Source organism: Canis lupus, chromosome 19 (genome assembly GCF_048164855.1).
Source record: "Canis lupus baileyi chromosome 19, mCanLup2.hap1, whole genome shotgun sequence".
Taxonomy (NCBI): Eukaryota; Metazoa; Chordata; class Mammalia; order Carnivora; family Canidae; genus Canis; species Canis lupus.
In genome coordinates, this window is record NC_132856.1 from 43,117,604 (window position 1) to 43,145,396 (window position 27,793).

Consider the following 27,793-nt stretch of genomic DNA (forward strand, 5'->3'; position numbering starts at 1 on the left):
CACCACCTTGTGCCGGAGGAAGATTTGGAACTCCACTCGTTTCAAAGCTTTGGGGCCGCTGAGCAGATGCCCCCCGTCTCTCCCTAGGAATCCCCCTGGCAGTGAAGAAATCTTTTCTTTGTGGAAAAAGGAAGTGCAGTGGGTGGAGCTTGGATCAAAGCTGCTTCGGAGAGCAGAGCAGAGCTCCACCACACAGCCGCCCCCGGGACCCATCTCCCTCCTCAGAAGGCCCTCCTAATCTCCAGGCTGTGAGGGCTCTTAAACCCTAGTCTTCCATGATATTCTCCAGGTGCCTCTTAACACACAAGCTCATTTACCCTCAGGCTCATCCCGTGAGGTCGGTAGTTGTCCCCATTTCACGGATAAAGGCAAAGGAGAGTTGCACCCCACGTTCCTGGCTTCAGCAGGTTTCCCAGCACCTGTGATTGCATCTTGGCCGTGGTCCCTCCGTCTGTTCCCATATGCCCAGTGGAGCTGACCCTTCAGGTGGCCGCAGTGCTCAGCCCCAAGCCCGGGTGTTCTGAGGGAGAGCCACCAGCAGCCACTCTTCTCTTGCAGGATTGTGGCTGCCCGGCTCAACGGTTCCCTGGACTTCTTCTCCTTGGAGACCCACAGCGTCCTCAGTCCCCTGCAGTTCCGAGGTCAGAGGCCTGTGCAGGTGTCTGCACCTGGTGCGGGGAGGGCGGTCACTGCTTGCATCGTGTTTTCTCTGAGATCTCACTTGGTCTGTTGTCCCCAGGGACTCCAGGGCGGAGCAGTTCCCCTACGTCCCCTGTGTACAGCAGCAGTGACACAGTATCCTGTCGCCTGACCCACACCGTGCCCTGTGCACACCAGAAACCCATCACTGCCCTCAAGGCCGCAGCTGGGCGGCTTGTGACTGGGAGCCAAGACCACACGCTGAGAGTGAGAGTTGGTTCCATCTCGTGGGTGCTGGGGTGGCCTGCCATAGGAGGGCAAGCATTCAGGGTCAGTCAGGGAGAGGATGCAGAAGGGATTTCCTGGCCAAAATGTAAGTGGGAAGCCCCCAGAGACCAGAACCTGATGCCCACCCCTGCCCCAGGTGTTCCGTCTGGAGGACTCGTGTTGCCTCTTCACCCTGCAGGGCCACTCAGGGGCCATCACAACTGTGTACATTGACCAGGTGAGGGGGTCAGCGGAGGGGGGGTGCTGTGGTGGGCTGCAGGGGTACCAAGCCATGGCCTTTGTTTCTGACTCTGGACAGCTGGACCCCAGAACTGTGTGGGAAGCAGAGCGGGAAGCCCCCCCACTCCCCAGGGTAGAGACACCCCCGTGGACAAAGGTATTCCACCAGTGACCTGGCTCCCCTGGGCCTGTTCCCCTAGACCATGGTGCTGGCCAGTGGAGGACAAGATGGGGCCATCTGCCTGTGGGACGTGCTGACCGGCAGCCGGGTCAGCCACATGTTCGCTCACCGTGGGGACGTCACCTCCCTCACCTGTACCACCTCCTGCGTCATCAGTAGTGGCCTGGATGACCTCATCAGCATCTGGGACCGTAGCACGGGCATCAAACTCTACTCCATTCAGCAGGTGGGCAGACTGGGGGCCACAGGATTCTTGGTGTTTTAGGGAGGGGGATTTGAGACCTAGAGCTCATCGTGTCTCTGCCTCCAGGACCTGGGCTGTGGTGCAAGCTTGGGTGTCATCTCCGACAACCTGCTGGTGACTGGCGGCCAGGGCTGTGTCTCCTTTTGGGACCTAAACTACGGGGACCTGTTACAGACAGTCTACCTGGGGAAGAACAGCGAGGCCCAGCCCACCCGCCAGATCCTGGTGCTCGACAATGCTGCCATCGTCTGCAACTTTGGCAGCGAGCTCAGCCTGGTGTATGTGCCCTCTGTGCTGGAGAAGCTGGACTGAGTGGGGGCGTGGCGGGCAGGAGCTGTGGTACAGAGCTGAGTCTTCTGGAAGCTGTCTCTGCCTTGTGACTGTAATATTAAACTTTTTTTTTTTTTAAATCCCATCTGCCACTGGCCTTTTGAGCCACTTAAGTCTTCCCCTAGAGCTGCTACACACCCACCCTCCCTGGGCCTAAAAGCCAGCACTGGCTCACACGCTTTTGTGAGCTGCAGGTTACGGGGCGGGGAAGCTCAGTGAGCCCGGGCTACGAGCCTGCTTTCTTAACCTTTCAGAGGGGTGGAAGGCCAGGGCGGCCACATCCAGGCTCACTAAGGCACCATGGTTCAGGCGGTGCTACCGAGGCCCAGGCTCCCTCGCTGAGGCAATGGGCAGACACTGGCCACAGAACAGGTTGATTACTTTAATAGCAAAGAGCTGAAAAATGTCAGGTCCCACAAAGGAGAACCTGACCCAAGGCCCGCAAGGCATCTCCACCCCACAGGGGTGCGGGCTGGGCCAGGCAGGGCTGAAGGCAGCAGGAATGGGAGTAAGAGACCAGGCCCGCTGGAGAGGCCCTGCTAGGGTGGGCAGACCGGCGGGGGAGATGTAGTGTAAGGACCGGGCAGGCAAAGCCTCTTCAGGTCTTGTTGAGCGTCCAGAGCGGATCCAGAAGGCTGAGAGGGTCATCAGTGGGCCGGGCAGCCCGTAGGCCCTGCCCATTATGGGCCTGCAGAAAGTTCTGCTTACTCATGCGCTGCTTCCCTCGCAAGGAGCTGTCCAGAGAGAAGGCCTCGGGAGTTAGGGAGGCCAACAGCTCCAAGGAGGAGGAGGGGGGCCCCACACTGGGGGCCTCAGGTACTGGCTGTTCCTCCTCAGGCTGGGGGGCTTCAGGCAGAGGTGAAGGGAGAGGGGGTGGGGAGGAGGATGGGAGCTGGGCGGACTCTGGGAGGCTGGCTGGTGGCAAGCCTGGGGGCTCTACAGGGACTGGGAGGCTGGTAGCCGGGGAATCCAGGCCCCCAGGAGGCCGGATGCTGAGTTTGGCGATGGTGGCCTGGATGGAGCTAATGGGCACATCCCCGCCGAGGACCAGGTCCTGGGAATCCTGAGGAAGGTGATTCTGGGAAGACAGAAGTAGATGTACATGAGTCCACCAGGCTGTGGCTGTGCCCCCTTGCCCCCCGCAAGCCCCAAGGGCTCCCTACCTTCTGACTGATGCTTGTGCCGGCTGATGATCTGCCTGGAGGGGGCATGCCATGGCGCTGCAAGACCTGTTCCACGTGTCTCACCACCGCCTCGTGGCAGAACCGCAAGTGCAGCTGGAGAGGGCCCTCGGTTTGGTCAACAGCACAGGGCCTCCTTGCCCTAGGGTTGAGGGTGTCCCCCTGCACCGCCCCCAGCCCCAGCCCCACCCCTCCAGCCCGCCCCTCACTTTCTCCTGCAGCATGTGCTTCCTCTGCTGCCGCATGCGCCGCACCAGCCGAGGCAGCTCAGGGATCCCGTTCCCGGCCTCCACCTCCTGCACCGCCGCATAGAGCAGTGCAAAGGCTCCCGTGCGGCCCACCCCAGAGCTGTGGTGGGAAGGCGGGGTGTCAGCTGGGCCCAGGGCCCCCCCCCCCCGACACCCCCCCTTACCCACCAGCCTGGGCCCCACCTGCAGTGCACGACGACTGGTGTGTGCAGGGGCCGCTGATGTAGGCAGTGTGCGTGCACCTCCTGGATGAAGCGCAGCAGGTTGCCAGGGCTGTCCGGCAGGCCCCTGCAGGGTGCGGGCCAGAGGGCTGTGAGCAGGGCCAGATAGATACCCTTACCCACCACCCCCACACACACCGGGGGCAGCAGACGCACAACTCAGGCCAGGTGGGGAAGTGGAGGTGCACAAGTGAGCGCTTGAGGCTCTGGTCCCGGAACTGCAGGCTCAGCACCCGCTCCACATGGGTCTCGGTGGCACGGACGCTGCTCAGTGCCACACTCAGGGCACCATGTACCATGGGCTGTCCCCGCTCAGCAGGGAAGTAACGTGCCACCTTTTGCTAAGGGACAGACAAGCAAGGTGGTGAGATCTGCTCTTCTTCTGGGTCCCCTTCCGGGCACCCCCTCCCCTGCCCTCCTTGCCCACCCCCTCACCTTCTCCATCTCAGCCTCCGACACCAACATGACAATGACGGACACCTTCTGCTCGTGCACCATGAGCCAGAAGTCGGCAGCAGTACCGGGCAGCGGGGCCTGGGTGGCCACCAAGGGCGGGCAGTAGGGCGAGAGCCCCTCCACGCGGCTGGCGTTGATGTAGTCGTCCTTGCCCGAGCGCAGCACCACGCGGTTACTATCGTAGGGCATGACGTCCTGGTGCCGGTTCTTCAGCGAGTAGCAGCGGGCGATAGCGATGGAGCGGCCACGGGCGTCATGTTCCTGTGCATCCTGCAGCTCCCGCCACATGGCGTCCAGTGCCCCAGTGTCCCCCAGCTGGCCTCGAAAGGCCTCCAGCTCCCGCTGCAACTGCTGCAGCCTCTCGGGGCGCTCATAGGGGTCCCTCTCAATCAGCCGCAGGGCCTGTGGCCGGCGGCCCTCAGCTGCATCCACCTTTGTGGGCTGCAGCAGGGGCTGCCCACCCCCAGGAGGCTGTGTGCCCCCGTGCTGACTCTCTGGGCTGGAGGATAGCAGGTCTGCAGCTGCAGGCCCCCGGCGCACACATGGGGGCGGCTCTGCTGCGGGGGCCCGAGGCGGCACTGGGCCAGGCCCTGGTGACGGGGCAGGTGAAGGCACTGGGTGGGGGGTAGGGGCGGGCTGGCCGGCAGGTGAAGGGCCTCTAATGGAGAGCGGGGTAGCCTGAGGGCCCAGGGGCCTAGGGGCCGGGGCAGGACCATATGCCAGGGTGGGATGGGGAGACGGAGGTGGCCCGGCGCTAGGGAAGGGCAGAGCCCCTGAGTGGGGGGGCAGAGGGTCCTGAGAGGGGCCTGGGTAGAGAGGGGTGTGCAGAGGCGGTGTGGGCTGTCCCAGGACACTAGGCTGAGGAGCAAAAGGGTAGGGGGGTTGTGGGGGCACTCGCCCCTGAGCCTGGGGTGGGAAGAGGTTCGGATGCTGGAGCGGAAGGGGCTGCTGGGGGGGCTGGGGTGTGAATGCCACTCCTGTGGGATGGGGCTGGGGCCCAACCCTGGGGGCCGGAAAAGCTGGGGGAATCCCAGGAGCAAAGTGGTGCTGGGCAGGGGGAGCTGTGAGGGGCGGCTTGGCCCCCATAGGGTAGGTGTAGGGTGTGGGCAGCAGCTGCGGCTGTGGTGGGGGCACTGGGAAGCAGGGCTGGGGTGGAGCGGGGCTGGGGTTTGGCCGTGGAGCAGTGTGGCTGGAGATGGGGGCCTGGACACTATCCACAGTGGTCGTGGCTGGCCGAACCCCCAGGGCCATCTCGGGTCCTGAGAACTGGGGAGGAGGGGCAGAGGGCAGACCTGCAACTGGCGGGGGTGGTCCTACCCCCCCATAGGGACTGCTTACCACACCGTGCTGTGGGGACGACCGGGGCACAAGTCCCAACTCTGGAGTGTAGGCAGGGGCAGGGTAGAGAGCAGGACCAGGGGCCAGGACCACAGCAGGAGGGCCTGGGGCCTGGGGGGGCCTGGGCTGCAAGCCCTGGGTGGGGCCTGAGTAGGCACCTGGAGGTAAGGGGCCTGAAAGATAGTGGGGTCCTGGGCCCGCAGAGCTGGGGAAGGGGCTAGGAGGAAAACGGAGGATGGCAGCAGCGGCCAAGTAGGCGTCAGGTGGCCGGGGAGCAGCCACCATTTCAGGGGGCAGGCTGCGCAGCTCCTCAGGCAGGTCTCCTGTCTCCAGCACCTCGCCCTCCTCCCTCCGGGGCAGCAGTGGCTTTGGGGCTGTGGGCCGAGGGGGTGGCTTCTTCTTCAGCTCCCTACAGAACAAGGCCAGGAAGGAGCAGAGAGTGGAGCCGGGCCCCCACCAGCCAAGCTGGGGCTGGGCTGCAGCTGCCCCGAGGCCACACCCACCTGTCCAGGAGCTGCTGGCGGGCAGCCTCGCGGGCCTGGCAGGTGGACTGGGCCCGTTCCAGGAGAGCAGCCACCTTGCTCTCCAGGTCCGCATAGAAGTCCTTGCCCTCCTGCGACTTCTTCATCAGGTCCTCATAGGCTTCGTAGGAGGCCACCAGGGTCTGGAGTGTGGAGTTCCACCTGGCAGGCAGAAGGGCCAGCAGGAGGTGAGTGGCCAGGCCGAGCTCCAGGTGGGAGTCTGGGCTGGAGCACAGGGCCAGACACTGACTTTTGGTCCAGTTCACTGAGCACCCGCCGCACAGCTGCATACTGCACGTTGGCCTCCGTCAGCGCCCTCAGGACATTGTCCTGGGCCGCCAGGTTCTGCTCCAGGTATACCCTCAGCTGGTCGTACTTCTTCAGCTGCTCCTCAAACAGCTTCTGGGGGGGAAGGGGGGGGGTGGAGAGCAGATACTCAGGGCCTCACTACTTCGGGGTGGATCCCAGAGTCAGAGACTGTCCCTGGCCCACCAATCCCACCTTCATCTCTGAGTGGTCCGTAGTAACCAGGGAGGCCGTGATATCATCCTTCTGGATCAGCTCACGCAGCTGCTGCTCTAGGGACACACGCTGGTCCCGCATCTCCTGCACCTTGGCCAGGATGCGCTTCAGGTTCTGCAGCACAGCCTTGTCCTCTGGGTGCAGCAGGGGTGGGTGAGACCCGAGGCCACAGCTCCACATCCCTTCTCAGGGGCATGGGATGGGGGGTGGGGTGGCTCACCAGGGGTGAGAGCTGGCGTGGGCAGAGCAGCCCGGACCTGGTCCAGTGGCCCGCTGAGCAGGCGCAGATTGCCGACGTGCAGATTCATGGCACGGTGCAGCTCGCTGTTGGTGAATGAGGCCTTCTCGTGGACCTCCATGTACTTAGCCCAGTCGCGCCTCACCTCAGCCAGCTCTGCCTTGGAGCCTGCCAGGCTGGCCCCAGCCTGCCCCAAGGCCTCCTGCAACTTCTGCTCAAGCAGCTCGTCCTCCTCCAGCAGCTCCCGGATGTCCTTCAGGGAGGCCTCCACATCCGTGAACACACCTGACAGCACTGGAGAGTGTTTGTGGAAGGGGAACAACAGCTCCTGATGCAGGCACACCAGGCACCCAACTTGCGCCCGTCCCCGGGGAGACAGAACCACCCCCATGGTCAAGGGCTTGTGTGTGACCCCAGACTTGCCGAGCAGGACAGATACAGGGTGCAGGGATCTACAGAGGCATGAGGGCGGGTGCTGGCACCTCCTCTGTCCTTAGGAACAGGGTCCATGGAGAAGGCCACCACAGAGGACTCCACTCACTTGCTTCTCCCCCTTGCTCACCTTGCATGGACTGGACAAGGTTCCTGACAGTGTCTGGCCGGACACTGAGAGCTGCACACTTCTCCATAAGCTGGGGTGGGATGTGGCTGTACGCATCAAGGTTGTCCACAGTCTCAGGGTCCAACTGCATTGAATCCATGAACTGACTGCAGGGGGGTTAGAACCAGGTGGGCACCGACCCAACTCCTCCCTCCCTCACCACTGAAACTAAGTCTGAGGTCCTAGCAGAGGCAGATCAGCCTCTTGACCTCCACCAACAGAGTCTGGCCTGGCCCCACAGAACACACCCAGGGCACTGCTAAAAACAACAGGCCACGGGAACATCGCCCTCCCACGCCAAGTGACTGCCCCCTATAAATCTAGCACCCAAGACCATGAGCCGGAAGGGCTGAGCTAGGAAACCTGGTACAAGAAGACATTCGCTATTCCTCTCCCTGTGCAAGCAGCACTGGGGACCCCGCAGAGGTCTGCTGTGTACCTCCCACGCCTCCCACCTCCAGCCCTGAACTCACTCCAGGACCTCATTCTTGTCCTCAATCTTGGCCATCATCTCCCGAAGCAGCTTGGCCTTCTCCTCACTGCCAAAGTGACAAAGCAGTTGCTGGAAGCCTGAGTCTTGAGACATCCCAACCCCATCTGTGCTAAGACCAGAGCTAGCCATTCCCACCCACCTGTACAGTGATGAGGCTTCATGAGCAGCCATGGGTACCAGTTTGGCAAAGATGTCAGGGCCCGTAACAGCTGGGTCTGTGGGGTTCACTGGTAAGGGCTTCACCAAGGGGGCACCTGGGAGGGAGAGTAACAACTGTAGAAACCAGGCCCACACAAGCCTCTGGTCTGCCTCTGTTCTATACTCCCATCTTCACCCCTTCCCAATCCTTGGCCCCCCCTCAGCTCCAGACCTTTTACAGGCTGAAGGGTGTCCAGTGCTGGGACAGCCTCATGGTAGATGAAGTCATTGTCCTTTTTGGCAGAATTGTACCTGGGGTCAGAAAGGGAAGTGGAAAGTCGAGCAATCAGGCCACTGCTCTCAGGTAGTGGCTTCCTCCCAACAATGCAGAGGGCCAAGACCCTTCCCAACAGGAAGGAACCAAGGCCATCCCCAGCCCCATAGACTCACTTGCCCCCAATGACGTCCATTGCAAAGCGCAATGCATCTTGCACAGTGTCAGGCTGGCCCTGTAGGACAGAGATGGGAGGGGACTCAACACCAATCAAAGCCAGAGTGAGGACAACCCGCAGACCCACCAGACTCTTCTTCAGCTTTACCTTGGCCAACTTGATGGCTTCATTGAGCTTGTCCAGGGCACTCTGGAAGTACGCGACCTGTGGGGAGCAACAAGCAGAGCCTGGTCCATCCTTCTCTCCTTATGCCACCCCATTAAGCCCTGCCTGGCTATGAGGTGACCCACGAGACCAGAAGCTGAGGAAGGAGCCAGGCACCAGCCCAGCCAAGAGTACACAGCCCACTCCACCTTACAGCTACGCCTCCCACCAGGAGTCCCCACTGGCCGGGAGCCTGTTATACCTCTGCAGTCCCCTAGGGATGAGGGTAAAGCAGATGGAACAACACAAAAGAAAACACCAGGCCTACAGTCAGGGGGGTGGCCAAGCATGTGGGGGTGAGGGACGGTGAGGAGAGCCTCCTCTATGCTATAGAGAAGGGACCCCTCTAGCACCTCGTGAAAAGGCTGGAATCAGTCGAATCCTTCCCTGCCACGGCTCACTCACCCGCTCACCGAACTTCTGCTGCTCCTCAGCTTGCTTTCCCATGTGCAGCTGGCAAGAAAGAAGAGAGGCCACTACTTATTCCCCAAGCTGTGGACACCCCAGCCCACCCCACCCCAGCGGTCACAGTGCTCGCACATGAGCCACAGCTGCAAAGTAGTAGATCTTCATCTGGACAAGCTTCTTCCAGTCCTTCTGGATCCGGCCCAGCAGTGAGGCGGTGTCAGGGTTCTCCAAGGCCCGGCATGCTTCCTTGTAGTAATCCACCACCTGGGAACCAGGAGGGGGTCAAGAGTGGGGATCAGGAGTAAACTAAAGGCCTATTCTCACAGTCCCTTGGGGGCCATGCCACCATCTACCCCGTCCCTACCTGTGCACTGATGCGGGCCACCAGAAAGCTCTTCCTGTTGTCCAACATTGACTTCTCCAGAAGGCACTCCTGAGCCTGGCCCTGGGTGGACAAATGCAGGTGCAGTCATTCATTCACCCAGAGATCTTACCCTCCCCATCGGAACCAGTGAGAGATACCCTGCCCTGTCCTCTCTCCTCTAGCCTTCCTACTCCAAGAAATACTGCCCTACTCTGATCCACCTGGGGCTTAAAAATTCAAAGCCAAGGCCCCACTGTTATGTGCACAGGGCCTGGTCCAGACTCCAGTGCCAGCTGCCCCCTCCCCTGCAGTGAACTGGGACCCAACAAGGGCACTGCCTCACCAGCATGAGGTTGACATTGAGAGTGAGGATCTGGCGGCTCATGTCAACGCTGTAGGCATGAGGGAAGTGCTCACGCAGATAGGCGAAGGCGCCTGCTGCACACTGGAAGTGGGTACAGGAGACCTTCATGCCCTGGGAGGGGAGAGGAGGAAGATGGCCAAAGGCAGAGCCAGAGAGCTGCCCAGGTCCACTCCCACGGGACAGGATGTAAACTCTGGAGCTCTGGAGATGAAGAACACTCAGCACCTCTCCCTGTTATGTCCTATGTCCCGCCCATCGCCCCACCTCTCCTCACCTCCTCAGACACCCGCTTGTCCATGGCCCCCAACATGGAGTGCAGCGCCCCTGGGAAGTCAGAGGACACAATGTCAGAACTAGCCTGGGGCTGCTCTCAGGTTGCCCCACGCCTTTGTTGAGCATAAGGCAGGAAGGGCAGTGCTGTCACTCATGATCAGGGAGCTGGTCCAAGGACACCCAGAAGGAAAAACTCACAAGTCCAGCCCAAGCCCCTCTGCCTTGCTCTACACCAAGCTGATGTGGGGGTGGAGGAAGGAAGAACTTCCATACATAGCACCCAGCCAACAGGTCCAGTCTTGAAGCCCCAGGGATGCCTATATAGGACTCGAGCTCCCCAGGATTCTCCCTTGAGCCACACTGAGGCTAAGTCATCAGGGTTGATAACAGGGTTAGTTGAGGCCATCCTTGTTCTCCTGACTGGTGCAGCCCAAAGCCATAAGCGGGGGTCAGAGTGTCCGGTCAAACAGAGGCCACCACTCCTGGCCAGAGTACACAGCAACACCACATGGTGGCCATCCCAGCGGAGCTCCTCCCCAGCATGGTGGCTCCCCTTGGCCCATAAAAGAGGTGCTGGCAGAGCTATGAGGAAGGCAGTGAAGGGGTCAGAACCCAGGGATCCTCTGCCCATGAACCCACCACCTTTGTGACCTGCTGAGCTGAGATCCTGGGTTGGCAGGGCTGGGAGATAGGACCATGGGGAAAGTGGTAGGCAGCTCACCAAGGTTGTAGAGAATGCAGGCCTGCTCATACTTGATATCCTCATGGGCCACAGACTTGCCAGAGAAGATCTCAGTCCTGCAGACATGCCACCCACATCATCTTAAGGAAAGGAGCCGGCTAGGGCCTTGAGGCCAGGTGAGGGGACCAGCCACCCCAGTGCAGGTCAGAGGGATACCTAAGGAGACCAACCACACCAAGCCACTCCCCATCCTCTGCAGCGAGGAAGAAGGGAGGGGAGGGGAGGGAAGGGAGGGCTTGGGACATCTCCATCACCCAAACACCCTGGGCTGCCCGAGGCACCCTTCAGGCTCCCCCCAGCCCTGCCTGCCAGCTCTCACCAAGTGACAGGAACAGCAGCCTCCTGGCCTGAGCCCATGGGGACCCGACTCTGCAGGTAGTGGAGCTGGCCTAGGTACTTGCGGAGGACACTGCAGCCCTCAAAGTCCCGTGGGACACGGACAGCATTCTGGAGGGTGGATGGGAGAAGCAGGCCTGCCATCACTTGGGGTAGAGTACAGGCAGGTCTGTCTGCCCATAGATACCCAAGAAAGAAATCTGCATCTGAGCTAGGCAACTGCACACTCCAAGGGATCCAGAGACAGCCCATAGCTATGCCTGCAGCTGTTCAACAACCACCCCACCAGCCAGGGCTGGCTGAGTCAGTCCCACTTCTCCCAAAGGCAGTTTTATAACATGCATTAAAAATGTTCATGTACTTGATCCTGACCCACAGTTCTGTATCTAAAACATACAGTAAAAGACACCCAAATGCTTGGTGAGCATACAAGGATATTTATCACAGTAGATTATTAACAGGGTCAAATACTGGATGCCACCAAAATTTCCATTAAACAAGACTGTTTAAATAATGTCAAGACTACCCACAAAAGAAAATACCCTATAGCCACAAGGACCCAAGATGAGAGTATTATGTTTAAATGTTCATGATATATTTATTGAGTCAAAAAAAAAAACAAAAAGTAACAGATGAGCAATATGATTTCATTTATGTGAAATCGTATAGAAACTGATAGCCAACTAGGTACAAACACAAGATTCTAGGGTATACACCAAAATGTTAAGTGATTACCACTGGGTAACAGGGTTTAAGTAACTTATCCTATTCTGTATACACATGTAGAGACATATATTTCTTTGTATTGCTTATTCTTCATATTAAACACTTTCACCTTTTTCCTATTATTTTATCATTTAAATCCAATTAACATACAGTATATTATTAGTTTCAGAGGTAGAGTTCAGCGATTCATCAGTTGCATATAACACCCAGTGCCCATTACATCACGTGCTCCCAACACTCAGTTACCCCATCCTTCTTGATCCTCCCCCACTTTTTTAAAAAAATATTTTTTAATTAATTTAAATATTTTATTTATTTATTCATGAGACACACACACACACACAGAGGCAGAGACACAGGCAGAGGGAGGAGCAGGCTCCATGCAGGGAGCCTGACGCGGGACTTGATCCTGGGTCTCCATGATCACGCCCTGGGCTGAAGGCGGCGCTAAACCGCTGAGCCACCTGGGCTGCCCCCACTTTCACTTTTTATTAAAAACAATAAAGCTCTTCCCATTTTGGGGAAATAAATCAAAGCAGATGAACCCCGTGCTCAAACAAACAGAAGAGCAGACAACCTACTCTCCAAGAAGCACAAAACAAAGGGACAGGCTAGCAGCACTGTGAACACTCTCCCCCACCTGCTGGAGAGAACCAGAGTATCCCCCCACACATACTCCCAGAAGACTTTAGCAGCCAGGGGGCCCAGCAGAGAGCTGGCCAGCACTGGCTAGAAGAAACCCTTCTTGGAGGATACCACCCTCCAGAGCTGGGCTCCAAGGCCCTGCCAGGGATGCTCTCAGAAGAACAACAGGGCAGGGCTAGCCAGCACCAGTTACACTCAACAGCATTCCCTAGGACCTGTCTCCTCTCTGAACAGGAATGTAAGCTCCCTCAGGAAGCAGCCTCCAGAGGGCCCAGAGCAAAGATGAGGCCCACAGCCACGTATACTGCTAAGGTGTGACTTGTCCCTCAGACCAGGACTTCTGGAATCAGTCACTACCCCCTCCCCATCTTTCTCTGCCATAATCAGATACCACCTAGAGTTAACATTTTCCTTTAGGCTGAGCCATTTTTCAAAGTGGAGCCACATCCTAAGCAGTCACCTCTTTGCAACAACAGGGTTGATGTTATAGTTACATTTTTTTTTTTAATATAAAGCCTATACAAAAAGATTAAAACAAAAGATTTGTCTTTGTACTTCCTAAAATCATCTTTGGGAAACAATGAAAGCAACCCTCCCTCTAAGCCACACAACTCCACTGGCACTTTTTTGTTTTTAAAGATTTTATTCATTCATTCATTCATGAGAGATACAGAGAAAGAGGCAGAGACATAGGAAGAGGAGCAGGCTCCGTGGGGAGCCTGATGAGGAACTCTATTCCAGGACACTGGGATCAGGCCCTGAGCCAAAGGCAGATGCTCAACCACTGAGCCACCCAGGCACACCTTCACTGGCACTTTTAACCCAGCCAGGAACTCCCCTCGTCCCACTTGCCCTGTTCTCTAATACCTGCACGTGGAGAAGCTGAAGCGAGCAGGAGGGTCGGTAAGGAAGCTCTGAGACCATGCCACTCCTACCATTCCCAGCAAGCCCCTCACCATGCCTGCCAGCTTTATGCTCTATAAATCAAGAATTTACCTCAGAGTTGCACCTGGAAGGTGTTCTTAGAGACAACTCTTCCAGCCTCTGCTTTACCGATGAGGAAACAGGCCAGATTGTGAGCAGAGCCTACAGCTCCCCAAGATGTATCCAGCTTCCATTTCCAGGGGGCACCTGCGTGGCTCAGTTGGTTAAGCATCGGATTCTTTGTTTCAGCTCAGATCATGATCTCGGGATCATAGGATTGAGCCCTGCATGAGGCTCCATGCTCAGTGCAGAGGCAGCTTGAGATTCCCCCCTGTCCTTCCCCCATCTCAAGCTCCTTTTGCCCCTGCCCCCCAATGTGCGCATGCTTTCTCTCTCCCTCTGCCTCACTCCCTGCTAATAAATAAATACATCTTAAAAAAAAAAAAAAAGATCTGCAAGGGGACTCATGTGCAGCTTCCTTAATTGCAGCCTTTCACTGTTGAAACTCTTGAGTAAATTTTTCAAAAATAAAATAAGCAAACTGGCACTTGGCCTTGATACCACTGTTTCCACAATCCTGTAGGCAGGAGAACAACTTCTTGCTTGAGAATTGCACCTACATCAAATCTAGATCTGGGGAAACCTGAGTGGCTTAGCGGTTGATTGTCTGCCTTTGGCTCAGGGCATGATCCCAGAGTCCTGAGATCAAGTCCCACATCAGGCTCCCTGCATGGAGCCTGCTTCTCCCTCTGCCTCTTTCTCTGTGTCTTTCATGAATGAATAAATAAAACCTTTAAAAAAAAATCTTCTAGATCTGGTTCCCATACTTGTTGCTCCATAACTGTGTCTCTGATGCACCACCATATGGATGGTTCGGACCACACCACAGGAGGCTGAGGGAGGCATTTAATAAGTCCTATGGAAGCATGAAGGCTTTACCCAAGACTGCCTAATGAAACCACCACTCCAGCATCACGCTTCCTGGATCCCTCATGAAGCCTCTCGTTCACTGGGCATCCTTTTTTTTTCCCCCTAACCCTCAGAAGAATTTGGCTCCTCTGTCCTCTTCCCTGCCACTGGAAGCTTAGCCCACTGCCAGTGGTGCCACACCAGTGCCACTGTGCTCAAAGAATCTTATTTAGAATGTCACATAACAGGCAGCCCGGGTGGCTCAGTGGTTTAGTGCTGCCTCTGGCCCAGGGTGTGATCCTGGAGACCCGGAATCGAGTCCCACATCAGGCTTCCTGCATGAAGCCTGATTCTCCCTCTGTCTGTGTCTCTGCACCTCTGTCTCTCATGAATAAATAAATAAAATCTTAAAAAAAAAGAATGTCACATAACGCCACAAGAACTTTGCTTTCTTCACTGTTGGATCTACAGTACCTAGATCAGTACCTGAAATTAAGAAAACGTTCAACAAATGTTTGCTAATGGAATAAATAAAAAGCATGACTGGAAGTCCAGTATATAAATAGGACAGATAAAGAGCTCCTCTTAGTTCTCTATTGGGTGATCAAGCTTTGCCCCCAGCAAGAGCTGAGCTGAAATTATTCAGTTTTATGTCATTCTTATTCAAAAACTGGGAAAAATGCTTTCTTCATATTAATTGCAGAAACACCATTTGGTTATTGGTCATTGTTTATTGCTAAGGAGCAAGGGTTAAGAAAGGTTAGAAACATAATAAAATTTAAGCAAATACTGTAACAATTAAAATAATTTAGTCTATAGTGTTTTGGCAATGTTATTTTAACTTCTCGCTTTTTAAATAAAAATGAAATGTGTAAAATCACAATGACTGTGGGAATGACTGTCTTGTTCTTTATATTTCTCTTATTTTCAAAACTTTCTATAGTTTTTATGATCTGTTAATAATCAGAACAGCAAATGAGCAAATGTGCAGACACCCCTGCCCCTATGAGACAGACATGAGCTGCTAAGAGCCACTGCTACGGGCCACTGCACCCCCAAATGCAGAAACAAGCCCTCAGACACGGGGTACAGCAGCCAGCACTGTGCTCAAAGCTGATACCTCAACACCAGAAACAAGTCATTTTCACAATTATTAGCAATGCTCTGGAAATGCCTAATTCCAAGAAAATAAGGAGTACAACCACTAGAAAGAAAGCAAAATCATTATGTGTTTATGCTATGACTCAAGAACTTGGAAAACCCAAGAAAGTGAACTCAAGGGATCCCTGGGTGGCGCAGCGGTTTGGCGCCTGCCTTTGGCCCAGCATGCGATCCTGGAGACCCGGGATCGAGTCCCATGTCGGGCTCCCAGTGCATGGGGCCTGCTTCTCCCTCTGCCTGTGTCTCTGCCTCTCTCTATCTCTCTGTGTGACTATCATAAATAAATTTTAAAAAAATAAAAATAAAAATAAAAAGAAAGTGAACTCATAAAGAAAAAAATTAAAATAAATTGCTCAGGGTGCCTGACTGGGTTAGTCGGATAAGCATGCAAATCTTGATCTCAGAGTTATGAGCTGAAGCCCCATGGTGGATGTAGAGATTAATTAAAAATAAATAACAAAAAACAAAAAACAAAATATATTGCTCAGTTGCTTTTCTCTACTGTAAGAAGTGGAAAATATAAAAGAAGAAAGGGGAGGAATATTCAATAATAGCAACAACAATCAAAAAAAAGTCCGGAAATAAACTCAACAAGTTATGTGTAAAACCTACATGAAGAAAACTTTGAGGAACTCCGGGGGTAAAAACGAAACAAAATAAAAAGCCCTCCTACGTTTCCATCAGTGCTCTTGGGTGACCATGTGCATTGTCAATGAGCAGTAATATTCTGAAAGGAATCTTTTTTTTTCCTGAGCAGATCTTAAAAGGGGACTTAAAAAATTTGGTAAACTACATTGTAAATAGATGTACTGCCATCTAGACTTTGTTGTTCCATGTCTAGAGCACAGGCAAAGTAGATTTAGTATAATTCTTCAGGGCTCTCGGATTTTCAGAATGGTAAATGAGTACTGGCTATAACTTACAGTCACAAGCTGCACTAGCCCCCAACAAGAGAGTCAGCCTATCCTTTGAAGCTTTGAAGCCAGGCATTGACTTATCCTCTCTAGCTGTGAAAGTTCTAGATGGAATCTTCTTCCAACAGAAGGCTGTTTTGTCTCCACTGAAAATCTGTTGTTTAGTGTAGCCACTTTCATGAATTATCTTCCAGATCTCTCCATCAGCACTTGGTGCTTCACCTTGCACTTTTATGTTACGAAGATGGCTTCTTTTCTTAAACCTTGTAACCCGGGCAGCCCGGGTGGCTCAGCGGTTTAGCACCGCCTTCGGCCCAGGGCCTGATCCTGGAGACCCGGGATTAAGTCCCACGTTGGGCTCCCTGCATGGAGCCTGCTTCTCCCTCTGCCTGTGTCTCTGCCTCTCTCTCTCTCTCTCTCTCTCTCATGAATAAATAAAATCTTAAAAAAAAAAAAAAAAAAAAAAACACCATAACCCAACTTCGGCTAGCTTGAAACTTTCCTTCTGCAGCTTCCTCAACCTCTCTGGGCCTTCATATAATTGAAGAGAGTAAGGGCCTTGCTCTGGACTAGGTTTTGGCTTAAGGGACTGTTGTGGCTGCTTTGATCTTCTATGCACACCACTCAAACTTTCTCCTCATCAGCCATTGCTGATGTGGTTTTATTATCATTCATGTGCTCACTGGAGTAACACTTTTAATTTCCTTCAAGAACCTTTCCTTTGCAGAGCAGCCCGGGTGGCTCAGCAGTTTAGCATTGCCTTCGGCCCAGGGCGTGATCCTGGAGGCCCGGGATCGAGTCCCACATCGGGCTCCCTGCATGGAGCCTGCTTCTTCCTCGGCCTGTGTCTCTGCCTCTCTAATGAATAAATAAAATTAAAAAAAAAAAAAAAAAAAAAAAGAACTTTTCCTTTGCATTCACAACCTGACTAACTGGTGCAAGTGGCCTACCTTTCAGCCTACCTTGGCTTTCAACCTGTCTTCCTCACTAAGCTTAATCATTTCCAGCTTCTGAATTATTTTTTTTAAGATTTTATTTATTCATGAGAGACAGAGAGAAAGAGAGAGGCAGAGACACAGGCAGAGGGAAAAGCAGGCTCCATGCAGGGAGCCCGATTTGGGACTCAATCTCAGGACGCCAGGATCACGCCCTGGGCAAAAGGCAGACACTCAACCACTGAGCCACCCAGGCGTCCCTAGCTTCTGATTTAAGATGAGAATGTGAGACTCTTCCTTTCACTGGAACACTTAGAGGCTGTTGCGAGGTTATTGATTGCCCTAATATCAATACTGTTGTGTCTCAGGAAACAGGGAAACTCAAGGAGAGAGAAAGGGGAACAGTGGATTGATTGAGCAGTCAGAACACACCGAACATTTACCCATTAAGCAGTCGGTCTTTTTTCTTTTTTTTTTTTAAGATTTTACTTATTTATTAATGAGAGAGAGAAAGAGAGAGAGAGACAGACACAGGCAGAGGGAGAAGCAGGCTCCATGCAGGGAGCCTGATGTGGGACTCGATCCCGGGTCTCCAGGATCACGCCCTGGGCCGAAGGCGGCGCTAAACCGCTGAGCCACCCGAGCTGCCCCAAGCTCTTGGTATTTTTTTTTTTTTTAAGATTTATTTATTATGATAGACACAGAGAGAGAGAGAGAGAGAGGGGCAGAGACACAGGCAGAGGGAGAAGCAGGCTCCATGCCAGGAGCCCAACGCAGGACTTGATGCCGGGACTCCGGGACCACGCCCTGGGCCAAAGGCAGGCGCCAAACCGCTGAGCCACCCAGGGATCCCCAAGCTCTCGGTCTTAAACGGGGTCTGCAGTGCCCCAAAACAATTGCAACAGTAACCTCAAAAATCACTGATCACATATCACCCTCACAAATACAATAATGAAAAAGTTTGTAATATTGTGAGAATTACCAAAATGTGACATAGAGACACAAAGTGAACAAGTACTATCGGGAAAATGCACCAATAGATTTGCTCCATGCAAGACAGCCTAATCCTTCAATCTGTAAAAAACACAGTATATCTAGAGGCTCCTGGCTGGATCAGTTGGTGGAGCATGTGATTCTTAATCTTGACGTTGTGGGTTCAAGCCCCACAGTGGGTGCAGAGATTACTTAAAAATAAAATCTTCAAGAACGCACACACACAGTATCTGTGAAGTGCAATAAAGCAAAGCGCAATACAAGGTATGCCTATACCACTCTAATAGAAAAATGGACAAAAGATATTAGCAAGCTCTAAAAGAAGATATGTAACAAACACATTAACAATTCTGAAACCGGGATCCCTGGGTGGCGCAGTGGTTTGGCGCCTGCCTTTGGCCCAGGGCGCAATCCTGGAGACCCGGGATCGAATCCCACGTCGGGCTCCCGGTGCATGGAGCCTGCTTCTCCCTCTGCCTGTGTCTCTGCCTCTCTCTCTCTCTTTCTCTCTCTCTCTGTGTGACTATCATAAGTTAAAAAAAAAAAAAAAAAAAAAAAGTGAAACCTTACTATTAGCCAAATAACTGAAAATTAAAATTAAATACCCCTTTCACCTACCAGATTGCCAGAACTGAAAAGTAACAGCAGGAATAAGCATGTACCATGCTGGAGGTGGAAACGAAAGCAAATGCATCCTGTTCACCCACTAATTCCTACAGAAACAATCCTGTAAATGCCCAAGTATGCACAAACATGGATTATACTTACAATGGTGAAAACTGAAATAACCTAATGTTCAATGAGACCAGATGGATTAAATCACAGTGCAATGTAATGATCACAAGACATGAAAAATACTACTGTTCTATGTTCATTGATAAAGAAACAAATCTACAATGCGCATTATATGAAAACACATGGGACCACTGGGTGGCTCAGCAGTTGAACGCCTGCCTTTGGCCTAGGGCGTGATCCTGGAGTCCCAGGATCGAGTTCCACATCGGGCTCCCTGCATGGAGCCTGCTTCTCCCTCTGCCTGTATCTCTGCCTCTCTGTCTGTGTCTCTCATGAATAAATAAAATCTTTAAATAAACAAACAAATAAACAAATAAATAAATAAATAAAGCTCAGACTAAATAAGCTCTACAGGCAGTGTAGGATCCTAGTGTGTTTTTATATAGTATACACAGCTGACACTTGAACAGTGTGGGTTAAAGGGTGCTGACCCCCATGTTAAAAATCTACTATAATTTTTGACTTCCCAAAAACTTAACTACTAATAGCCTACTGTTGACCAGAGCCCCACTGGAAACACAGTCAATTAACACACATTTTGTATGTTATATACATTATATATTGTATTCTTATAATAAAGTAAGCTAGAGAAAAGGAAATACTAAAGAAATCATAAAGAAAATACATGTAAAGCCTGTACTATACAAAACCTGCATATAAGCGAACCCACACAGTTCAAATCCCTGTTGTTCAAGGATTGACTATATAAAAATTATAAAATATATACAAAAATGAGAAGGATTTTTTAAAAACTGTCCTTTTTAAGCATTTTCAAATTTTTTTACCATTAACTTTGCTGCTCTTAAAGAGGAAAAAATATTAAATTAACAACAGTTTCAGGTGGTTTCTTTACCTCCCTACCAAGCAGTCCTGTTTACAAGTGCATAAAAATACTATCCTCCTACCTGTCTGAGCAACTCCAGCTTCTTCAGTTCCTCATTGTAGGCTTCTGGGTTCTCTCCATAATTTTTTAGGACAAACTAGAAAGAAAAAGAGAAAGAGAAAACAACTTAAACCATGAATGCAGAACACTCCCCTGCTCTCACTCCTGTCCTGAGTCCTTGGCAGTCACCAGTCTAGATCCACAATCACGAGCCTATCTCCCGGACCACTAGGAACTCTACCTCAAAGATGGAGCAGTGCTAAGATGCCTCTACCTTTGAGCAAAATAGAAAATAATGCTGGGCGACTTTAGGTGAACACCCTGACTGGTCTTCATCATGCTGCAGCCCTCTCTGTGAAGTCCAGGACTCTGGCAGCTCAGGAAGCAGGGGAACTTAGCTGGCTGAAAAGGGATCCTACTGAACATTCCAATAGGCCACAAATTCAAGCCTCCCTCAAGGACTAGACCTTGCTGTGTTCTGGGATTACAACCATAATCCTAATCCAACCACAAACATAGGCAAGAGATACCAAACAAGAGTGGGAGTGCAAAGCCTTCTTTGCCAGCTTTCCAGGCTAGGATATGGCAACACAGAATAAATAATTTACATCTTCCTCACCTTGAAGAAAGGCCTGCAGGTGTGTGTTGGGAATGATCAAGATAGAAGGAAAAGTCAGTGCCCACATCAGATAGGGGACTGGCATGCCTGGCCACAACAGCACTCACCACCTCAGGAGCGGACTCTCTCAAAAATGAGCAAACTCATCAGTCTGGAGGCACAGCCTGCATCAAAAGACCCCTTGTTCACCTAAGGTCAACAGACTAAGGCAGCTGGAACCACCCCGTTATGGTTCCTATTGGCTGACTTGCCAATCTAGGGGGAGCCAAATATACCCATTCCACAAACACAAAGGGCAGTGATGCCCACCTCTTCTGCTGGTTTTACCTCCTGCAAATCCCTGTGTCCATGAGCTCTCTTCTCTATCCTGTTGCCACCCCTTTAAATGTGCCCCTTACCTAGAGGCCAGAGTTCTCTTTCTAGCAAACTTCACTGTCACTGCTAACTTCAAAGCCTTCTGAAACACACACACACCGGGGGAAAAAATAAACCCAAACACTTTTCTCAGGTTAGTGAGATTATGAGAAATGAGTTGCAATCTAAAGAGAAAAATTATCATCTGAAAAGGATGTGCAACAATGGCTCTCCAAAGCCTCCAATCTCTCCTATGCACAGAGTTCCTGGCCCTTCACAATCAGCTCCCAATTGCCTTCAAGGGCTGTCTTCAAGTGACTCCTGGGGACGCCCAGCCAACAGTCCTGTGGAACTGCTGCTTTCAGGTCTCAATGCTTGCCCACATGTTGTCCCCTCTCCAATATTAACTCAGCTGAGGAACGCCTGGGTGGCTCAGCGATGGAGTGTCGGCCTTCAGCTCAGGGCATAATCCCGGGGTCCCAGGATCGAGTCCCGCACTGGGTTCCCTACGGGAAACCTGCTTCTCCCTCTGCCTATGTCTCTGCTTCTCTCTGTGTCTCTCATGAATAAATAAATAAAATCTTAAAAAAAAAAAAAGACTCAGCTGAAATGTCAATCCCTTAAACTTTAACTGCTGCTCTCTCTACATTCTAAACATGCCTTCACCAGACTGTGCCTGGCACCGTGGCAGGGTCATGCCAGTGACACCCCTCTAACACGCACCAAACAATGAGTGCATTGGGAATGGTAGGAGCCTTATCAGATGTGTCAGATGGTCTGCAAATGGTGGCACTTACAGGAAATTCAGAGGATGGGTGAACAAACTGAAAATACTAAAAGGAGGCACTCAAGAATATTCAAAAGCTGGGACTTCTGCTCAACAGTTAACCCAGTCTCTGAAAAGAATCAATGTCATGGTGGTGGTGGGGTAAACAGGAGACCAGTCTAGATTTTAAAACATTAAAGAAAGAGAACTAAATTCAATATGAGAACCTTGACTGAATCCAAATTTGGGGAAGAAAAAGTCATAAAAAATATTTGGGGCGGGGGGGGGGGGACGCCTGAGTGGCTCAGTGGTTGGGTGCATGATCAGGTCAGGGCATGATCCTGGAGTCCCGGGATCTAGTCCCACATCGGGCTCCCTGTGTGGAGCCTGCTTCTCCCTCTGCCTATGTCTCTGCCTCTTTCTTTCTATCTCTCATGAATAAACAAATACAATCTTTGGGGGGGACAAAAATTGGGGGGAGGGGCACCTGACTGGCTGTGAGTAGAACATGTGACTCTTGATCTCAGAGTTATAAGTCTGAGCCCCACATTGGATGTAGAGATGACTTAAAAATAAAATCTTTTAAAAAATGAAAAAAATCTTTAAAAAATGCTTTGGGGACAATAGGTGAAGTTTTAACATATAGTAGAAAAGTTTTGTGGATTTTCTTATGTGTGATGATAATATGGTTACACAGGAGAATGTCCTTAGTCTTACGATGTGCTGAGATGTGTACAACTTACTTTCAAAGGTTCACAAGATACATACACATGCACGTAAGCACATACATACACAAAGACACAGAGAACACACAAACATGGTGAAATATAATTATCAAAACTAGGTAGAGAGAATTTTATTATTATTATTTATTAAATTTATTATTCTTTCAACTTTTCTGTACGTTGGAAATGTGGAAAACAAATATTTAAGAGTTGCTGAAGAATTAAACGGTACCTGAAAAACACTTTCCCCTATATCCATAGTTCTTAGCCTTTTTCTGAGTCCTTTGAGATTACAAAAGCCATAAAAGAAATCTCCCTAGAAATATTCAACTATGCACAAACCCAAAAATGTGCAAACAATTTTAGTTCACACTCTGAAGCCCATTCCTTAGGCAGGTCCATGGAAACACACATAAAACTAAGTCCCACATATAGGACTGTTAATAAATACAATATATACTTTGCTACTGAATTTCAAATGAGATTAATTTTATTAGGACGCCTGAGTGGCTCAGTGGTTGAGCATCTGACTTTGGCTCAGGGTGTGATCCCAGAGTCCCGGGATCAAGTCCCACCCTTGATGTCAGCAAGCCTAAAACCAAATTACAGCCCTACTGCACAGAGGAAGAGAACAGACCTTCGTCCCTGCCTAGCCTAACCCCTATTCCACATCTCATCTAAACAATATCAGCAAGGACAACTCATGTTACATCTCCCAGTGGGTGCTAGAACTAGACTAGGTCATTCAACCAACACTTGTAAAGCATTCTCCACATACAGATATTTATTACTTCCCGAGTAAAAGGAAGAATCTGGAGTGAAATGGATACAGGTTTTTGGTGTATAAGACTAAAGTCAGAGAAGAATGAACTAGACAATGCACGTCATTTGTTCCTAAAGTCATCCTGTGTAAAACATAAGTAGGCAGACAGGTTTGGTAACTCTAAATCTGTGATAAGAGAAAAGACAGGTCACCCAACACCAGAGGTAACTGGCAATGTCCCTTGCTCCTCACTGCTGAGGAGGCAGGTCCCCTTTTAGGCCTCCAGTTGTCTCATAATCTTTTCTGTGTATGTTGCAAGTGATTCAAAGGAGTCAGCAGCTATCCTATGAGAAACACGGAAGGGGGGGGGGGGGAATTCCACAAACCTAAAAACCAGACTTTCCCTACATGTGAATAAGAGGAACAGTAACAAGAGGTAAGAAGAGTGTGCACTCTGTGGTACAGACAAGCTGAGTGCTAAGACCTGTCTGAATTTGGAGTGTCATTCAATAGCCAGGCAGCTGGGGAGGTATGGTTCAACCAGAGTAATGAACAAGAGGAAAGGAATTCCAGTAAGGACCAGAGCAAGAGCAATGATCAGATGTGGAAGGAAAAGAGGCTGACAGTTCCTAGAGGAGAGGCCTGAGGGAATGAATTAGAAAGAGGCAGGCTGAAGCCAAGTGGTGGCAGGCCTTGAATAGCAGGCAGTTTCTTTGGAGGAACCTGGTGGAAAACGGAAGATTTAGAGATCAATCCAGCCAGAGTGGGAGTGGGGGAAAGGCCAAGGAGTCACTCAGATGGCAGGGTGGCTACCACATGATACATCTTCCCTTGAGGATGGGTTACCATGTGGATCATTAAAAGATAAGCTCCCTGAAAGCAACAATTTTTATCATTACACACAGCCCTGAATTCTCAGGGTTGGCACATACAGTCACTCAACAAACACTTGCTCAATGAATGAGTCAGAGATGATGTTAACACCTAAGTCCAAGTCAGTTTGATTTATGCTCCAGTGCAATTGATTAGGGAAAGGTGTTTGGCACCAGAAAAGAAAACAACTTCAAATACCAACACTTGTCACCAAATCACTCAATGATGAAAAGTACAAATCAGCCTTCATCAGTTTCCAGTGAGTCAGCAATCTGGGCTCAGGTAAGAAAGTGCAGGGACGGGATGACGGTGGCTTAGCAGTTGAGCACCTGCCTTCAGCTCGGGGCGTGATCCTGGGGTCCCGGGATCGAGTCCCACGTCAGGTTCCCTGCGTGCAGCCTGCTTCTCCCTCTGTGTCTCTCATTAATAAATAAATAAAATCTTTAAAAAAAAAAGGAAGTGCAGGAACAGCAGCATTTTTCCACTAAAAAATTACATGGGCCGCGGTATTCAACCCAAAACATGGCGCTGCAGTTCAAAACCAGCTTGCTGTTCTCCTGGCTCTTATTTTACATTATTTCATAATTGAAGGCATGTCCATCAGCAGCAAAAAACAATACTAATCATTATTAAAGGTCTTTCAACAGCCCAGGCCTTACAATGAAACAAACCCTTTCAGCTATCCGGAAAACTTCAATTCATCCTGCAAAGGCTAGTCATCCCACCAAGGCTTCTCTGATGGCCCCTCCTTAGGCTGGTACTTCTGTACCCTACACATATTCTTCCACTGATATTGCCATTTAATTTTTAAGTTTCCTCTACTAAACTGAACTCCATGAAAGAAAAACAAACAGAATTGTCTGTTATTCATCTGTATTACCAATACAGATGTGTTCAACAGGGTGACCTCAACAGAATCAATTTTTACCCCAGTATCCTAACTTAAATTCTCTCAGCTCCAAATCATTGGTGAAGGTTCCCATGGTTAAGAGAAAGGATAGAAGAGGACAAGGGTAGAGCAAGGGCTCAAGGGCTGGGGAAGAGTCCAGGTCAGGAAGAGTTCCCAGGTTGCAGTGGCTTCTGCAGTCTCCTGTAGGAAGAGCTCCAGGGTACCCATTTGCAAGCCCAGCCTACCCACAGGTTGTTAGTCCTTTTCAATGGGTTCATGCAAATACATGCCACAATCACAGGCGGCATCTTCCCCAATCCCCAGGAGGAAACACAGAAAAAGAGCTGAAGTCTAGGAAATGAATAGTCTCTTCAGTATTTAATACCACCTCAGGCTAAATGGCTAGTGAGCAACTACTTTCATGGAGACTCAGGAAGGCTTCCAGGGAAGTCATTACTCACATAAAACCTTGTTGGTTAGGTAAGAGTGACCAGAATATCAAAGGCTAAGTTTAAACAAAAATATCTCCTAGGATTTTCTGGGCTGAGATTTTATCCACTGGATTTCCATAAATTTATGGTCACCATGACTAAATTCTCTCTCAAATGTCCTTATTTGAGCAGTATTTTCCTGAATGCCAACTGTGTAGAGACAACCCCGCTAGGCTTCGAGGAGCAGGGAGATGCCTCTCAGGTCACTTAAAATTGAATAGGAGAGTTAAAACATAGCACACAATACTAACACCAGGAGAAGAATGGAAAAAAAGATTCAGAGAAGGGGAAGTTTAACCCAAATCAAAGAATTAAAGAGCACTTTTGGAAGAGAAAGAACTTAAACTGGACCTTGAAAGATGGAGAGAATCAACCTAAGAGATTAAAGAAGGGCCCCATGCCCATCCCACACGACAAAGAATAGGGCACTTCTGGGTGGGAGGAATTCCACAACCAAAGGCACAGAAGAGCAAATATACAGAGAATGTTAAGAGAACAGCAAATGGCTGACTGTGAACAGAACCTATATCAGAAATACATAGATCAAGGGGATGCCTGGGTGGCTCAGACGGTTGAGGGTCTGCCTTCCGCGTGGGTCATGATCTCGAGACCCTGGCATCGAGCCCCTCATCGGGCTCCCTGATCAGGGAGTAGTCTGCTTCTCCCTCTCACTCTGCCCCTCCCCCTGCTTGTGCTCTCTAGTTCACCCGGTCTCTCAAATAAATAAATAAAATCTTAAAAACACACACACACACACACACACACACACACACAGATCAAACATACAGTGGGCCTTCAAAAACTACGGAAAGAACTGTGGTTGGTCGGGGAGAACTAAATGGGTTAGAGCTGAACTAGAAAACAAAGTTTTGTTGTGTTTCAGGAAAACTCATCTAACTGTACTTGTATGAAAGAGCAGATGGCTAGAAGGCCAAAGTCTGGGGAAGAGGTAACAAAACTCTTAAGTTTTAGATGAATCCAATTTCCTGTCTTTCTAAACTACTAAAATCACGAGGATGCCAACCTGTAACGACCTGGTTGTTCCTGTTTACTTCTGCTCTGACCCAATACTCTTAGGTGGCCCTCCCAAGGCTGAAGTCTCAGAGGGCACCCGATGCTCATTCAACACACCTGGCCCCCCTCTCTGTACCAGCCCCACCTGATCTCACCACACAGGTCCCCTGCCTCCATCACCACCAAACCTGCCTGGGTCTCCTCCGTCCAACTGAAGGTCCAAACACGACTGCTAAGGCTTCTCCAGGAGCTACAACGCTGTCTACCCCCTCCTGGCAATTAAGAAAAGCAGTAACTCTCCCAAAAAAATGACAAGGAATTGTATCTTTTGGCCTAAGGGGGCTCCCGAATATGGTTCTTCTTAAGAGTCCAGAGAGAACTGCACCAAGTGTCAGAGAGACCCCAATCGCAGAGGTCAGGCATTCCTCTGGCTCCCGCCTTAACACACACACATGCTGAGCCATCCCCGGCGCTCGTCCCAGGCCGGTCCTGGAACGACAGACAGCGCACGCAGGGCACAGTTCAGAGCAGACGGCCAGGGCCGCCCACCTCTCCCCGCGAGGCGGTCCCGGCGTGGAGGACGGGCGGGGCAGAACCAGGTCCCGAGCGTCACTCGGAGGAAGTGCGGTGCCTCGGTGGGAACCGTGGATGGCCGGAGCAGGAGTCGGGAAGCAGGTTTCGACGGACTGCGGGTGCTAGCCCCGAGCGGGCGAGGAGGGGACAGGAATGTCTGCGGGGGCGGGGGGGAGGGCGGGCTGAGGAAATCCAGCGGAGGCCCCTCCCGGCCTCACCCGACCCCGCGACCAGGGCCTAGGGAGATGATGGACGCGCAGGGGGCGTCACGCGCTGGCAGACGGCGCTACGCGGGAGAGATGGGGGGAAGGACTTACTTTCTTCACGGCCGGCTGGAAGAGGAAGTCTCCGGCCTCCTTCAGGTCCAGCCAGATCATGGGCATGCGGGGCACGGCCTCCATGGCGGCTGGCGCCCGCCGGCCACCCGGCCGCTCCCCTAGCTGCCCCAGCTGCTGCCTCGGCCGCGCGCCCCGCCCCTCCGCGCCGGAAGCCGCTCGTCACGCGGCGATGAAAATTGCACGCAGGGCCTCCTGGGAGATGCAGTCCCCGCCCGCGCAGCCTTGCGGGCTAACCGCAGCGGCCGTTGCGCATGCTCAGTCTCCTCCGCAGGAAGGGCGCGGAGGGCGACTGTCCAGCCCCCGGAGAAAGGGTTTCTGGGAGTGATAGTTTTCCTGCACGTAGCTGCGAAGCCGGCGCGAGCTGGTTTTCCTTTCCCGGCCGGCCCGGGGGACCTGCGGGCCTGCCTTCCGCCTCGCCTCGGCGCTCCTATCTCGTGGGAAGGGCGTTAGAGAACTCACCCAGAAGCTTGAAGTCCCAAGTGGAGCGGAAGGACCGAGAGGG

General features: G+C 51.7%; 2 protein-coding genes across 4 annotated transcripts in view; one reads left to right on the plus strand and one right to left on the minus strand.

The window, feature by feature from the left end:
- The window catches only part of SCAP (SREBF chaperone), a 67,496-nt gene extending 65,515 nt beyond the window's left edge, over nt 1-1,981 (plus strand). Inside the window, exons 19-23 of the mRNA XM_072786429.1 lie at nt 559-641; nt 740-906; nt 1,064-1,144; nt 1,347-1,553; nt 1,638-1,981. Of these exons, the coding sequence (XP_072642530.1) occupies nt 559-641; nt 740-906; nt 1,064-1,144; nt 1,347-1,553; nt 1,638-1,883 (784 nt within the window). The 3' untranslated portion in view covers nt 1,884-1,981. The remainder of the gene's footprint in view (nt 1-558; nt 642-739; nt 907-1,063; nt 1,145-1,346; nt 1,554-1,637) is intronic.
- A 282-nt stretch (nt 1,982-2,263) lies between these two features.
- Nucleotides 2,264-27,438, minus strand: PTPN23 (protein tyrosine phosphatase non-receptor type 23). Of its 3 annotated transcripts, XM_072786428.1 has the most exons (26): nt 27,271-27,404; nt 26,573-26,652; nt 19,909-19,983; nt 10,985-11,112; nt 10,645-10,721; nt 9,925-9,974; nt 9,630-9,761; nt 9,287-9,367; nt 9,055-9,186; nt 8,920-8,967; nt 8,458-8,514; nt 8,309-8,367; nt 8,091-8,170; nt 7,860-7,974; nt 7,701-7,766; nt 7,189-7,334; nt 6,609-6,920; nt 6,368-6,522; nt 6,117-6,268; nt 5,849-6,028; nt 3,987-5,754; nt 3,708-3,892; nt 3,514-3,618; nt 3,292-3,430; nt 3,065-3,178; nt 2,264-2,979 (listed from the first exon to the last, which is right to left on the minus strand). In XM_072786428.1, the coding sequence occupies exons 4-26, from the start codon at nt 11,020-11,022 to the stop codon at nt 2,500-2,502; spliced, it is 4,671 nt and encodes a 1,556-aa protein (XP_072642529.1). In that variant the 5' UTR covers nt 11,023-11,112; nt 19,909-19,983; nt 26,573-26,652; nt 27,271-27,404; the 3' UTR covers nt 2,264-2,499. The 3 variants fall into 3 exon arrangements, with proteins under 3 accessions (XP_072642529.1, XP_072642528.1, XP_072642527.1); XM_072786427.1 differs by lacking the exon at nt 26,573-26,652 and having other exon boundaries at nt 6,117-6,265; nt 27,271-27,438; XM_072786426.1 differs by lacking the exon at nt 26,573-26,652 and having other exon boundaries at nt 27,271-27,438.
- Between the last annotated feature and the right edge of the window lie 355 nt (nt 27,439-27,793).